At 34.8% G+C, this 15,223-nt stretch overlaps 1 protein-coding gene across 7 annotated transcripts in view; it reads right to left on the bottom strand.

Annotated features, from left to right (window-relative positions):
• Positions 1–6,244: 6,244 nt before the first annotated feature.
• The window catches only part of LOC138321621 (transient receptor potential cation channel subfamily V member 4-like), a 29,030-nt gene continuing 20,051 nt past the window's right edge, over positions 6,245–15,223 (bottom strand). For all 7 annotated transcript variants that reach the window (XM_069265412.1, XM_069265406.1, XM_069265407.1 and 4 more), the window contains one exon: positions 6,245–13,552. In XM_069265412.1, coding sequence (XP_069121513.1) covers positions 11,208–13,550 — 2,343 coding nt within the window. In that variant the 5' untranslated portion in view covers positions 13,551–13,552 and the 3' untranslated portion in view covers positions 6,245–11,207. The remainder of the gene's footprint in view (positions 13,553–15,223) is intronic.

Here is a 15,223-nt window from a genome sequence, read left to right as displayed (position 1 = left end):
AACATACAAAAAACAAGAATTTCACCGTGCATAACCTTTGTGTTCCAACTAACGTGTATAAGGCATTATATAGGTTTGTCTGTCCATTTGAATGATTTCCACAGCTTTATTCATTAAAACTTGTGGTTTTAAATAGATAATTGAAGAAAAAATAACATGTCTAAATTTTCGGCCAGTTACGGCACATATAACTAAAAATGACCTTTTCCTGTAGTTTGCTATATACATATATAGGCTGACCAACAGATCCTTAGTAATTAATTTAGTCATTAAAGATGCTCCACCGCCGACAGATTTGATTTCATCAATTGAACAATAATTGGTGTTTAATAGTATAATATATACACAAAATGATATAAACTAATTTATTTTGCCTTTGGTGTGCGTAATCAGTACTTCATTCCATATAGGACATTGTGTCACGGATCTTTTTCGGGATGCAATTAATTATTTTTATATTTTTATCCTGACGTAAAATCAGAAGCTCAAACTTTTCAATGGCAGTAATGGTCTAAAGTAAATAATTTTCGTTATTGAAGAAAAATACTAAATCGTCTGCTACTATTTATGATAGAGAAAAACATTATGCCCATTTTAAGTGATGTTTTTTAATATTCTAGAGATTGGTGACCATGTACGATGCACTTCTCCTATTATCTTAACCAATGTGAATTTACTTGTATTCGATCTAGGATTGTGGAAGGGAACTTTCATTGTACTTTTGAAGATATTATTATTTTTTATAGATTATTATTAAACAATTTTCACGTGCGCTTGCCGTTTATCTTTGATGACACCGTGATCGTGAAAGACGACTCAATTTTGGTATTTCAAATTTTCTCTCCTTTTTAACAGACTTTCGTATATCTAACATCTTCGTTCGCTTCAGTAGACAAGGTTGTGGGTTCTGTATCCGGGCCTAGACATACCACAGTATATAAAACTGGCACTACAGTTTTCGCCCCCTTTCTATAATTTTACATATACACTGAATATATATTTCATGTAAGACTCCACATATGTCCTTGTTTTGCATATTGCATAATGGCCGACAGTTAACCATTTTGGATAGCTTAACTTTGAAAAGTAGAAAAAAATCCCTCTTTCCATTATCAAACTTGAATTATACTTTAGTGGGTGCCCCGATCCCTCTGAGATCTCTTTGTTGATCTAGTGGACCGACTTACCTGCCCAATGTTAGAATACCTTGACCAGGTGGGATGTACTGTTCGGTGTCAGTGGCCGGATGATTCAGTGTTACAAACTATTACAAGGAGACACAACATGAAAGTTCCCCAGTCTCCAAAAAAATAACCAGCAGGCTTACCAACACCACACTGCATACAAGCATTAGCCAGGACAAGGACATAGAGCTTAATTCAGCCAACTATATACACAAGACTGTTTTATTAACTGCTTTATCTGTTTTGAAATCGATGTCTTCGTCATGTCTTTCTTCAGTCTTCTTATGATGAATGATGGCAGTACTAGCAACATCCTCGATTCCCCAGGGGTTACTGTCAATGATTTTATATCCATCCCCTGGACTACCTCATAGTAAAACTGGGTGTGGAGGCAGTTTAGAAGAAAAAAAACTCTGACCAATCTCAGGCCTTCAAAGACTATCTTTGATGATTACAGAGAGAGCGACGCCCAACCTGAAAGCCACACACAGTCAACCACAGTACATCAGAAGACCAAATTACCTGTGTGTTATGTTGCTTTATGTTGAATATAACGTCAATGATTGTAACCACTGGAGTATGTACTATCAAATAATCTTTTAACTTCGATAGTTACCGTCCGTACCATATTTTCATACCTTTTGATGATATCTTGATATAACGTCCAGCGCATTTCGTTTTCTATATGCAGTGATATAATCTGTTAGCGATAGTTATAGTTTGAAAAACAGATAAAAGATCCCTCTTTCCATAATCAGACTTAGATCATTCTTTTGTGGGCGCCAAGACCCCTCAATATTCCTCTGGGATCACTTGTTACTTTAGTGGGCCGACCTACCTACCCAATGTCAGAATACCTTGACCAGGTGGGATGTACCGTTTGGTGTCAGTGGCCGGATGATTCAGTGTTACAAACTATTACAAGGACACACAGCATGAACGTTCCCATGTCTCCCAAAATACCCAGCAGGCTTACCAACACCACGCTGCATGCAGGAGAAGTCTAACACATCAGCCAACCAAGTACACAAGACTATTTTATTACTGTTATTACTTTATCGATTTTGAAATTGATGTCTTCATCATACCTCTCTTCAGTCTTATGATGAATGGAAGCAATGCTAGCAACATTTTCGATTCTCAAGGGGTTACTATCACTGTCTTTATATCTACCCCTGGACTATCTCAAAGTGAAACTGGCGGCAGTTTAGGAGAGTTAAAACTGACCAATCACAAGCCAGCAAAGACTTCCTTGATGATTACAGACAGAGCGATGCCCAACCTCAAAACCACACACAGTCAGCCACAGTACATTAAATGACCACATTACCTGTGTGTTGTGTTGCCTTCATATTTGGAAAGACATTTTCAAGGGGTGGATATGACGTCAGTGATAGTAACCACTGGAGTATCGAGGAAGTCCTAGCAAATGTGTTTTTCTAATAACTTTTTTCAGACCTTTTGATCATATCCTGATAAAACGTCATATGAATTTCATTTTCTATATGCAGTGATATAATCCGTAAGATTTTTTAACTTGACCATGACTTCTCAACCAGGAGTCAAATAAGTTAGAGTTTTGTAATCCGTTATAAACACAATGATGGAGGTTGCTATCATATACCAAAAACATTCCATAAAGTATGTTCAGTGCGATGTTATTTAATTACTGACACGGGAATATAAGAATTAAAGCATTTTAGGGGTCTGGATAAATATCGGCAAAAATCATACTCATATGGGGTATAAGAAGATAATACCACCACTAGAACATAAAGACGTATCCACAGGGACCTGGCACGATTTTTTAAAACTAACAGTATACATATATATATATTACTATAATATATATATGTATACTAATGGTTAAAAATTTTCGTGCCAGGTCCCTGTGGACGTATCTGGCCTCCTATTCTTTGTAAAGACGACACCAATATCTGTCTTGAGGTCTTTTTGATCCTTACCGACTTTTGATCTAGACCTCTAAAACACCTAAAACAAATCTTTGAATACTCTGTTAATGAGATATTAACCTAATCAAACCTAGTAATTATTGTGTTTAGATTATATTTGACCATTGGTGGAGAAGCAAGGTTCAAAAACCTTGTCGAGAAGCGAGGTTCAAAAACCCTTAAAGATGCTCCATCGCCGACAAAGCATACATGATATTCATTATTTGAATAATAATTGGTGTATTATCGTATATATATATGTCTAATTAACACAAAAAATAATATGAACATTTAGTTTGCCTTTGGTGCATGCGTAGTCAGTACTTCATTCCATATAGGATAGTTCCATGGAATTTTTTCAGGATGCAATTAGTAATTTTTCATATTTTTAACTTGAAGTAAAGTTAGAAGCTCATACTTTTCAATGTTGGTAATGTTGTAAAGTAAGTAACTATTGTAACTGAAGAAAAATACTAAATCGTCTTCTCCTGTTTTTGATAGTGAAAAAATACCATTTGTCGGCGGTGGAGCATCTGTAAGTTTTGTCAAACTGCGATGTCTCATATCCCTTTGATTATAAAGGCTGTGTTATATTGACAGGTCCGACAAGTGAATTTCAATGTCACTGGTCTTATTGTTCATAATAGACAAATAAGTATTGTTTATATAAGGCATATATTACTAACATGGATGTCCTTCACTTAGACTAGGCACCTCAGGCTGTGACACAAACAAACGAAGGGAGGTAAGTCGCATTAAATAAACCGCAGTGGCCATTTTATGAAAATTGTGACGAAAACAGTTCGATTACATGCTCAAATTTATTTGTTCTTGTCGTATGACTATCACAATTAATTATCCTTATTAATTACAGCTTCAGTTTCATTTAGAGAAATTGTTTTCTTTTGATTTTATTATGCGTCTTTACCAGAATGATCCTTCACTTTGCGTAAGTGTATCCTCGATACCCCAGGTGAGACAACAAACACAGGTAATGTGGTCCTTTGACGTACATCAAAAGAATCGATACACTGTATATTGAGGTTGGCTACTTGTAGTTTTGAAGTTGGACGTCGCTCTCTTGCAGTGTAATGAAAACAGAACAATTAAGGATTAACTTGAATAGATTTTTTATGTTATGGAGATATAACACAAAAATCTGAGTGTACTCTAAATAAACCGCGAAGCGGTTTATGATGAGAGTACACTCAGATTTTTGTGTTATATCTCCATAACATAAAAAATCTATTCAAATTAATCCTTATAATTCAATTTACTAAAGATAATCTCTTCAACATTTAAAATTCATTTTGGGACTCGCTTGTCTATGAAATTATTACGCCGTCATCTCAGCCAATCAGAAGCGACGTTACAAACGGCGACGCCATTTTTTCCTTTATGGGCTGATAAAGTAAATTTTTAAGCCAATGGAAATGCTCGTAACAAGCAACATTGAATTATTAAACTATAAACCTTAATATTTACGTTTCTGGTAAATCCAGTTGAGTGTATATGGAAGCCGTCATCTAAACTTCAGAAGTTTTCCGAAAAGGAATGCGAACAATGGATTTGGGGTGAAGTGTATGTGCTGATTTATGATTGCATTGTTCTCGTGTGATCTTTATCGAAATGTTGTTATCATTTCCGTCATTTCTGTTGGTGTGTAGTATGATATAACATAGAAAAACTGGATATTATTTAGTATAAGGTGTACTATCCTAGGTAGCGGTCTATCTTGGGTAGTCCGAATGATTCTGACTATCTATCCGCTTTTTATATACTGATCATCCGCCCACGTCAGTATATAAATAGATAGATAGTCAGAATCATTCGGACTAATCTTGGGTAGCCTTATTCTCCGGCTTTCTTCCACTTCGTAAACAAAACTGGTACGTCCAAATATGGCACTGGCTGTTTATTGGACGTATGATACAAACATTCAAACAGATACCTTACAGGTACGCAAATGCAAAATAAAAATGTTAATAATCATAATTTTGGTTTAGTAGCATGGATATGAAATACCGTAATTTCCTGTGTATTGCTCGCAGGCAATACTATTTTTACATCAGAAGATGCCTAATGCGGACTAACTGTGGAAATTTTTATCAAATTTGAAAAAAATGTGCGGGCTATATGTTATATATAGCTCTAATAACCCTCTTACAATGCTAAAGTAATTTCACATGAGCTATTATTTTTTTTTTTTTTTTTTTTTTTTTTTTGCATTTATTAAAAACCTATTTTAAAATATATATGTTATTGATAACTTTGCTTATCTTTGAATAAACCTGAACCCTTTTCGACATGAAATCACTATAGCATATACAGACTAACATACCATTATAAGTATATACTGAACTTTCAAGGATGACTTCGAAGTATTATAACCCGAGGGCAATCTGTAATTTATTTTACAAAATAATAGAAAATACTCGTTTTTGCTTCCCGCGGGTTTTACCTCGATGCGAGTAATACGCAGGATATTACCGGTATCCTTTACACAAACTAACACTGTATATGAATCAGAAAAAAAACGCTAAAATAAAACTGCCGCTAAAATAAGTACGTTTACAGTACTCTGATTCTGCAGATTGTAAGGAATGCTGACAAGTTGTATAGACTACCTAGGTGCATCCTCTATATTCCAGGGGTTCCGATCACTTACCTGTACTGTCCTGTTGCCTCCAGTTTTACTATGAGATAGTCTCGGAGTGAAGAGATCGTAAGTGGTCGGAACCCCTGGAATATCGAGAATGACCTATGTGTAGACTCGGCACCTCTCTCCCTTGAATCAGAAGTCTCACTGGAATGTTAAGATACCTCATAGTGTACGGCATCAATTTACTCTCGTATAATGATATTATACAACACGGAGACTTACTTGTGATAACATAATTCACCTCTACATATATATATATGTATATATGACTTTGTCTTTATTAACGTATATCATGATAAACTCCTAAGCATTACATGAATAAAAGATATCAAAACCATACTAAAATTAACAAGTTAACAAGTAAAGTTATTCGTGTCAAACAACTTCAGTCAAAGTACAATCACAAGGTGTAAAAAATAAAAATAGCAAGAAAATGTAATACAAAATGATTTTCATATCAAGCCGTTTTTTTAATATCAATAATTCTATACAGATCCTGAAGTATTTTTTTTTCCAAATATCGATTCTTCATTTTTTATAAATGTCAGTTTCATTACAATGTAAGGTGTACATCACTGCTTTCTAGCGACGGAAACAAATTGTTTGATTTATTAAGTGATGGGTTATTATTCATATAAAATTATCAATTTATAGGAAGCCAAGAAGGAGGAGACGGATTACAAGTTTACAACTTGTGTCTAATTCTTTTTTTAACATAATGTGCAAATAAAATATGCCATTTTGATCTAAGTTACTTCCCTTAGTTTTACTCCGTCACTGACGAAGGGAAGTAACACCGATCAACGCCTTGACAAATAACAATCAAAATACGAAGGAAAAAGCACACTTTAATCCCAGACATGAATTTAAAATCATCATGTACTTGGCACTTATTTCCCGAAACAAATTTTTAAAATCTAAACTAGTCTCTTTAAGTCAACTATGTATAGAGGTAAATTCTTTTCTTTTCGAGAAATCGTTACCTTGTTTGGTTTCCCTTTGCTGAAAACCTCGGCTGTGCAGCCAGGAATTTGAAAATACTAGTAGATTGTCATACTGTTTTATTGTTAAACCCATTCAACATGTCATCACAACGTTAAACTGATATTAAAAAATAAAAAGTCTACCAAAAGACTTCAGCAATCTCTATTAAGTAAGTTCATAAGTAATAGCAGAAAAATAATCCTTAAAAATCACACGTAAAATTCAAAAAGGCACATATCCGGTACACTGAGAGTACAACTGCATTGGGTGATCTTAACATTCTGCGAATAATTCCCAAAAACATTAATGTATCGGTTTCATTGATAAGTTCCAAATGGACAAATATTGATTGACTTGTAAAAATGTCAAACATAGCTGCAGAATATTAAAAAGAAACCATTGTGCATTTCTACGAATAGGAATGAAGTGTCTCTCGCATCCTGATATTTATCAAAAACATTATTATGTACATGTTTGTGATATCTGATAAAAAATAATCTTATTATAATAATATATTAAAACATAGAATCTCAGTAAAGTCATGTTTCACTCTACTTAATTCGCCAAAATTAATTGTGTTTTAGATTTCTCACTCATTATTCACTAATTTTAGGATATAGTCCATTATCCTTTACTCCTGTAACACCATTTAATCACCTTCTGTTTTTTCATTTGCATATAGTAATACATATACATGTATATATCAAATATTTTATACAAGAAAAGGTGAAAAGGTAAAATAGACACAGACGGATCTCGTTCACCCAAGTTCGGACAACTTGACTATCTTATTAAATTAGAATACTAGCTCTAAAAGTTTAGCCATGGGTTCATTGACTTTAATATAACGAGATTCGACTGTTGTGTCGACTAAATACAATCGACATTAACTAAATAAACGAAATTATCACAGATAGCTACTTCCATATTATTGAATTAATAACATTGACTTTATAAACCTCCAAGAACATAATGACAAAAAGAATACTTAGTGATGCATATACAGTGTATATAATGATAAATACGAATAAAATAGGCACGTAATTACATATTTAACATACACGTATCAACCTAGATTACACACAATATATATATAACTAGTATTAACTTTTTTCAAATATTAAAGAAAATAATAAACAAATGTGACTATCTTTAAACAGATACACATAATTGTAAGTAAATGTGTCTAGTTAACATGAAATTAGCCTATTTTGCGTGTTTTAATATTTCTACAGTAGTTACATACACAATGCACTTTAAAAGCTTTGTTAATTTATTACAAAATGTACAATTCTTTGTTAGATACTGTTTATTTGCTTACATCTCCGGAGTGAACATCAGCAGTGAGAAATGTTTGTGCATATGCCAGTTTGTTACAATAATACGCTATATGGGTTATCTTAATTGACATCATTTTATTTGCGTGTATTCAAATTCGCGGATGTAGCCAAATGATCACTCGCGAATAAAAGCAACTGTATATCAAAGCTTACATCACAGGACCTTAACAAATAACTAATACACAATGTAAATAAAACCCACAATACCCTTGTCCCGTTACATTCCACTTCCCTGTGAACCCAGGACGCACAACGTCTTCGTCGGTGTCCGTAGCAAAGGTATCCAATGATTATATTTCTTAAAATAATTGTGGATAATTTTATCACAAGATAAATAAAAACATGTATAGAAAAGAAGACGTCAATAATAATAAATATGTATCTATTATAAGTATATGCTACATAAGTAACAGACTCGGTGATGTTTTCACAAAAATGAACGTCATTATACCAGAAGCAAACTAAGTGACTCAATGAGATTGAAATAATATCGTCCATATGTAATGTTTATTTTGTAAAGTTGTGAAAATTTTGAAAACGACATGAAAATGAAACTCTATTAAGAGGAAATGAAGAATGTCTGTCTGTCTATGAACATCCAGCTAAACTCGTCATAAAAGCTCATCAGACACACATCGTTACAATATTAATGCTACTTTCTAACATTAGAAAAAGTATGTGATACGAAGAAAAGATAGTTACATTGTCTGATCATGTCATAAATCTTCTCTTAAAGATGCACCACCACCGATAGGGCAAACACAATATTTATCATTTGAACAATAAATTATGTTTAATCTCGTAATTACATACAAAATAATTTGTTTTGCTTCTGTTGTCTTCACCATCACTTACCTTATTGTATATAGGGCATAGCGCCATGATTTTTTCGGAATTGAAATAGTAACAATTTTTTAATACTTTTATTCAGAAGTAAAATAAACTGTCTTTCATTGATGGTAATAGTGTGAAATATTTTTTTCTTTAAATTTTACTGGAGAAAAATACTCATTCGTCTGTTTTTAATAGATACCAATTACCATTCATCGGCGTTGTAGCACCTTTAAACGTATGAAATATTTAAAAAAAATGTACAAATATACATAAAAATCCACCATTCAACAGTAACGTTACAAACAACATATTTTACATACGCAATGCGTCTTGTAACTGTCCAAGCAAATGAAACCGTTACAAGTAATAACGATGACAGACACGTGATAAAACAACATATCATAAAACATAAAGTTGCCCGCATCACGATTTGTAAGCACGCTTTAAGAAAGCCTTATGCAAATATTTTGCAGTCATTCCATATTACAGAGTTACCTATCCGCAAGGACAGATAACTCTGTAATATGCAAATACTGAATAATTCTATCTGGTACACGCAACTTCGCTAGCCAAGGGTATTCAGTACGATAGTTTCCCTACGTGTGGTACATGATACAACATAAAATTTGAATAACATTTCATATAACATGTATGGTTAATTTTAAATAACAACGTTTTAATATTGGAATAATAATACTATTTACATTCATGCAAAAAAAAATGTTTCAATTTTTTGAAAAAAAAACCCTCCAGATTATCATTGTCATTGTCATGTATAAATAATTGACGCAAACGATTTTTCATTGGTTTTATTAGTTTAACGTCCTATTAATAGCCAATGTCATGTAAGGACGTGCCAGGTTTGTTTGTGGTGGAAAGCCGGAGTATCCGGAGAAAAACTACCGACCAGCGGTCAGTACCTGGCAACTGCCCCTATGGGGTTCGAACCCGCATCCCAGAGGTGGAGGGCTTGTGGCAATGTGTCGGGACATCTTAACATTCGACCAACGCGTCCCCTTTGACGCATACGATTTCAAAATAATATCAATATGCTAATAATGCTTAAAAAGGGTATATACAGGATAAGATCACTTACAAACTTAACTTCTGAAGTATGCGAAAAATCAAACAACTGTACATTTAGCAAATAAAAAATGACGGATACAATGTCCAAACAATATAAAAATGCTATTACACATTTATACTTAAAATGCTTTACCTGGGGTAAAACATCAACTAAACTTCCAATACATGCGAAACAATGATGAATAAAAAGGAAATAAATGTGAAATTAAATAAGTGCATATATTTACATTTACTTGTCACTTCTACTATATAAACAAACCAATTCTAAGTGAAGTACATGTATATGACTGTATAACCCAAAACTTGACCATTATGACGTCATAGATCATAGATGCAATAGGGAAAAAAATTAATGCTTAAGTAAATAAAATACTACACAAGGGTCTTTGGATTGAAAATGGTAAATATGAAAAATAAGGAATATGTCTTTTGGTTCCTGCCGCTGGAATGGTGATTAGCGTCTAGAATGTTAAAAACGACAATAAAAATGACTTAGTAATTTTGTCTGTGCGACATGTCTGACTTGCTTACACCGTTTTATAACTAGTTTAGCTATCGGTATAAGTATATATATGTATATACTAAAGTTTATAGTTTTATAGCATATTAATAGGTCCTTGTATTCGTGACTAAGGTATCAAAATACCCTAGTTTTTCATATTTGTTTTTGTGAAAAGGATAAATGCACCTATGGAATGACAATTACTGATTAACATTTATTAAAATGTATGACGTTATTGTAACGTAACCTTACCTGAGTTTGTTATCGTCAATGTTGTTATATACATACACAGTTATCTCCCCTATCCCGTTGTTAATGTACAATAATGCCAATTTTCAGTTTTCCAGCCATTTGAATTGGGTTTTTGGGGGTTTTATCGATATAACTTAGATAACTCTAGCATCAGATATTTACTCTGTCTTTTTGTCCCCACCCCACCACCATCACCACCACTAAAAGACACCAAACCTAGCATATTATTGAATGACCATTGCTCTCAACACGTCAGAATCAAAAACCTTAACCCAATTTCATGTTTACTCTGGCTTTTTGCCCCCACTAGATATGTCATTGAATGGCCACTACTCTAATACTTCGTAACTAAAACCCTAAACCTTAAACTCTAAGTACCCAAAACCCTAAACCTACTTTCATCTGGGTATCCTAACGATGACTATTTTCCATGGCTAGGTCTGTCAGATTTATCTCCGTGTTCTCTCTATCGTTCCATCGTATAAGTTTTGTGACTTGCTTGGATTCAGCGTCCAGTCTTTCCTCGTAAAATGGCTGGGTTATGTTGATGGTGAGTGGCTCAGTAGATTTGACTGTGCTGTGGTATGCAGTCGGAGAAGCTTTCTCTTCAAATTGATCCCCCGGATTTTTGTCTGTCATCTTCAGGAAATATTTTATTTCCGTAACCCCATTTCGCTTTACTTCTCGCAGTCCGAATGGTGATGTTGGAGGAAATTTGTACCATGACAGATAAAATATATCCTCTAGAAAAAGAATAACTGAAAGTTGTTGGGTACGGTAGAAAGCTGATTCGTTTTGCCTCACCGCCGCACACGTTTCCGATATCATTGCTATCAAAGAATTCAGGAGAATCAGATAGGTCATCGTAACGTACACCAAGTAGACGGCATATGCCATAGCAGGATCCCTAGCTTGACCTATAACCTCGATATCTCCTAAACCGAACATCAACCGGATATTAAGGAAGACGGTTCGACCGTAAACTGAGAGTGAGATTTCTCTGTTCGCATCACTATCGTATGTTGTCGGTACTCCTGTGCCTTGAAACAAGATTTGGAATGCAATAGAGAAGGAAACTAGGGCCAAAACAAGAAACAATCCAAACCGTAAAAGGTCTCCGAAAATGACACGTTGTATCATAGCTACATAGTAGCTGATCGACTCGAAAGCACGACAGAAGAAAATGCTAAACCACCACCCACAAAGTAGGGAGATAATAATAGCATTGGCATCGTGCTCCACGGAGATGAAATACCATACTTTGTCTATCACGAGACAAACCGAAAACACCAGCATCAGAATAAGGTATTCAAGGTCATGAGTGGCATATTGCAATGCATTTGGTCGTACGAATCTCGTTACAATTAGTAACCCCGATATGAAAAGGTAAACTATGCCCACACCAATTAAGAAACATGAAGAACCATACACAAATGTCACAGGCAAATCTTCCGTTCCAGGATTCGTAGTATTTGTTGGAAATGCCACAATCGACCATTGCATGGCGTTGAAACTGTACAAAATCATGATTGAAATATGGAGAGCTAACCAAATAAAGAACCATTTTCTATTCGATTTCCATTTTTTCGTGATAAGTTTCTTCATGGGAGGCTGCCTGATGATTTCGAAAACAGAGTTTTTGTCTCTGGCGACAGACCTGTTACACATCATCTCCAATACACTCTGACTGTACTGGGACTTCACTTTCTTCACCTTTTGGCCAACTTCTAACTTTTTCGTAGAAGGCGTGGCTGTTGAATTAAAGTTGTTTGAATTCGATTGATTCATTGGTCCAACTTGAGTCGATTTGATTCTTCTAGTTTCTTCTTCTTGTTTCCGCTGAAGTAGGAAATGCGACACGGTGTCAATAACAGATATATCAAAGAGATTCGAATCGAAAAGTCTGTCGTCCTTGTTCGGAATCTTCTCGCTGTTCAAAATCATACTGAACAGTTTAGGTAAGCCGAAGTGAGCAGCCAACTGTAACGGTCGCATGCCTTCTTTGTTGGTAAGATGAAATACATTATCGGGGAGGAGTGCGTTCTCAATCTGCCTGTTTTCATTACAATTCTTTGCAAAAGAGGTGAGAAAATCCCACATGGCAATTACTTTCTGGATATCTTCTGGGTGTCTCGCCGCATGCTTCACGAGACAGTGATATGCTGTATCTCCTCTGCTATTTTGGGCAGCAATTTTTTCATCGGCATTCCCTCCTTCAGATTTTATCTTTTTGGCCTGGTCATCTGTCATCTCAATTACTACTTTTGCTGTTTCAATGTCTAGTGTGAGCACTGCAACGATGTAGGGTAGCTCCCCTTCCATGCTGGTCTTCCTGAACAAAGTCCCTTGCACTTTAGTGTTGAAAATATTATGTCGTATGTTGTCCCCAATAGTAGCGTCTAAAAGCAATCTTCTGATTTCCTGAAGTGTGTCGTTATGTTTCCGGACTATGAGAATATGTAAAGGGGTTTGGCCTTGATGTTTGTTGCCTTTAGCCTTCTCAAGCAGTTCAGGGCATTGCCTAACTAACTCTTCAATAACTGGTCTATGTTTTTCGTCCAAATGCGTGACTGCAAAGTGAAGAATGTTATCATCTGTTTTTTCTTTGCTGTTTTCGTTTTTGCAATAATAATGTTCCAAATCCGATTTAAACGAAAGTTTCTTCTCTTTCTCCTCGTTTTTCTTGTTTTCATCAAGAATCTTAAGAGCCAGTGACATATTTTGATTCTTGATAGCTCGCTGCAGTGCCTCCATTTCTGTTAAGTCAAGATGAAGAACGTGTATTAGTGTTAGGTCTAGAGAAACACATTATAACTGTTATTTTTATGGAGAATGCTTTTCCTCCAACCATTCATTGACTTATCACTGTATTAAGCCATGGACCTCGTGGGTATGACAAATTGCACGCAAAACCGGAAAGACGGACAAAATAATTACACGGCTTCAAACATTCGTGTGACGTAATAATGACGTATACTCAATAACGTATTTGATTTTAAAGAACAATGGACGTACCACAAATGATTGATGATTGACAAATTTTGCACCTTATAACGTAAACACACTACTGTAAGAGCGATTTGAGTAGTTCTATACAGAACATTCTTTACTACCTGGCAAGGGCCAGGGTTCGGCAGACCACAATGTAAAATGGCGGACAGCAAGTTTGCACGAATTTGAACATTTCATTACAGTGGGCTTTTCTGGCATATCACAGTAACACCAACTAATCTAATTTCCATTAGAACTGGTTTGTTTTCGATATATATGCAAATTTTAATGTACTCTTAGACTGAATTGTCCCTTTATACCTTTAATATAGTCCGCAAAAGATTCAATAGGAAATCAAATGGTTAGTTATACAGAGTAAATGACCTAATATTACCATGATCTATACCATGAATAATTCATTTCGAAATGATTGTTTGATGCGTTCGTCAGTTTTTCAGTTTCCAGCAAACAGACCTTAGAACATTTGACATAACTTACTTTCTGGAAATTGGAATAGTTGATATCTTCGCCAATATAGAATATATCTAACAAATATAGGATAATAAAATGATTGAGATATGACTGTCATATGCTAGTCGAGATTTTGGTGTGTTCGATGAAAGCCAGTTACCTCCAAAATTGAATGTCATATTTGATATACGGTCGCTTCAAAGTCCTTGCATGACAAGTATCTTAACTAAGTGCTTAATTTCTTAATACAGCTGAACACAGCTATTCCGTCTTTGCATATTACAGAGTTAGCTCCCTTGCGGTAGGTATCCATTGTTACGTCATTGTTTTGTGAGCGCAATTCACGTCGTTTTCTCCGACAAGTATGACGTTACACCCGCAAACACATGACGTCACAATCAATACCTACCCGCAAGTGCAGATAACTCTGTAATATGCAAATTCGGAATAGGAGATTTCAGAAAAGATGGCGATGACGTCACACAAAGGTACATCCGGGCGCTCAAAGGTACAACTCCGTATATCTGTACACATAAACATGTGGGAACACAGCCGCTTGAGATGTTTGTTTACATTTTATTGTAATAAATAGTACGGCAATCCGAGAACTATTGCGTTATTTTAATTTTTAAAAGTGTAAATAATAATATTTAACAATATTATATAAATATAAACATCTGGCATTCATATATTTTACTCTGTTTATACTCCATTTTCGACCGCCACGAGAAAAAAACAAGGTCGCCATTAGACCTACGTATAAACATTGACAGAATATTAAAAATATCAGCTTGAAATTATAAATTTAATTCCAAGTTTCCCGAAATATCATACTGACATTTTAATAAGCGATTACTGTTGTCTAAGTCTTACTTGGTAAACACCTTACGATGTGTGATTATGACCAAACTAAAATTTACCCCAAGCGCACGGCAGCCATTACGTACAGTACTGCCGAGATCCCG

This window comes from Argopecten irradians, chromosome 4 (genome assembly GCF_041381155.1).
Source record: "Argopecten irradians isolate NY chromosome 4, Ai_NY, whole genome shotgun sequence".
In the NCBI taxonomy this organism is placed as follows: Eukaryota; Metazoa; Mollusca; class Bivalvia; order Pectinida; family Pectinidae; genus Argopecten; species Argopecten irradians.
The sequence above is the reverse complement of the archived record's forward strand: the minus strand, read 5'-3'. Positions and strand labels throughout refer to the sequence as shown.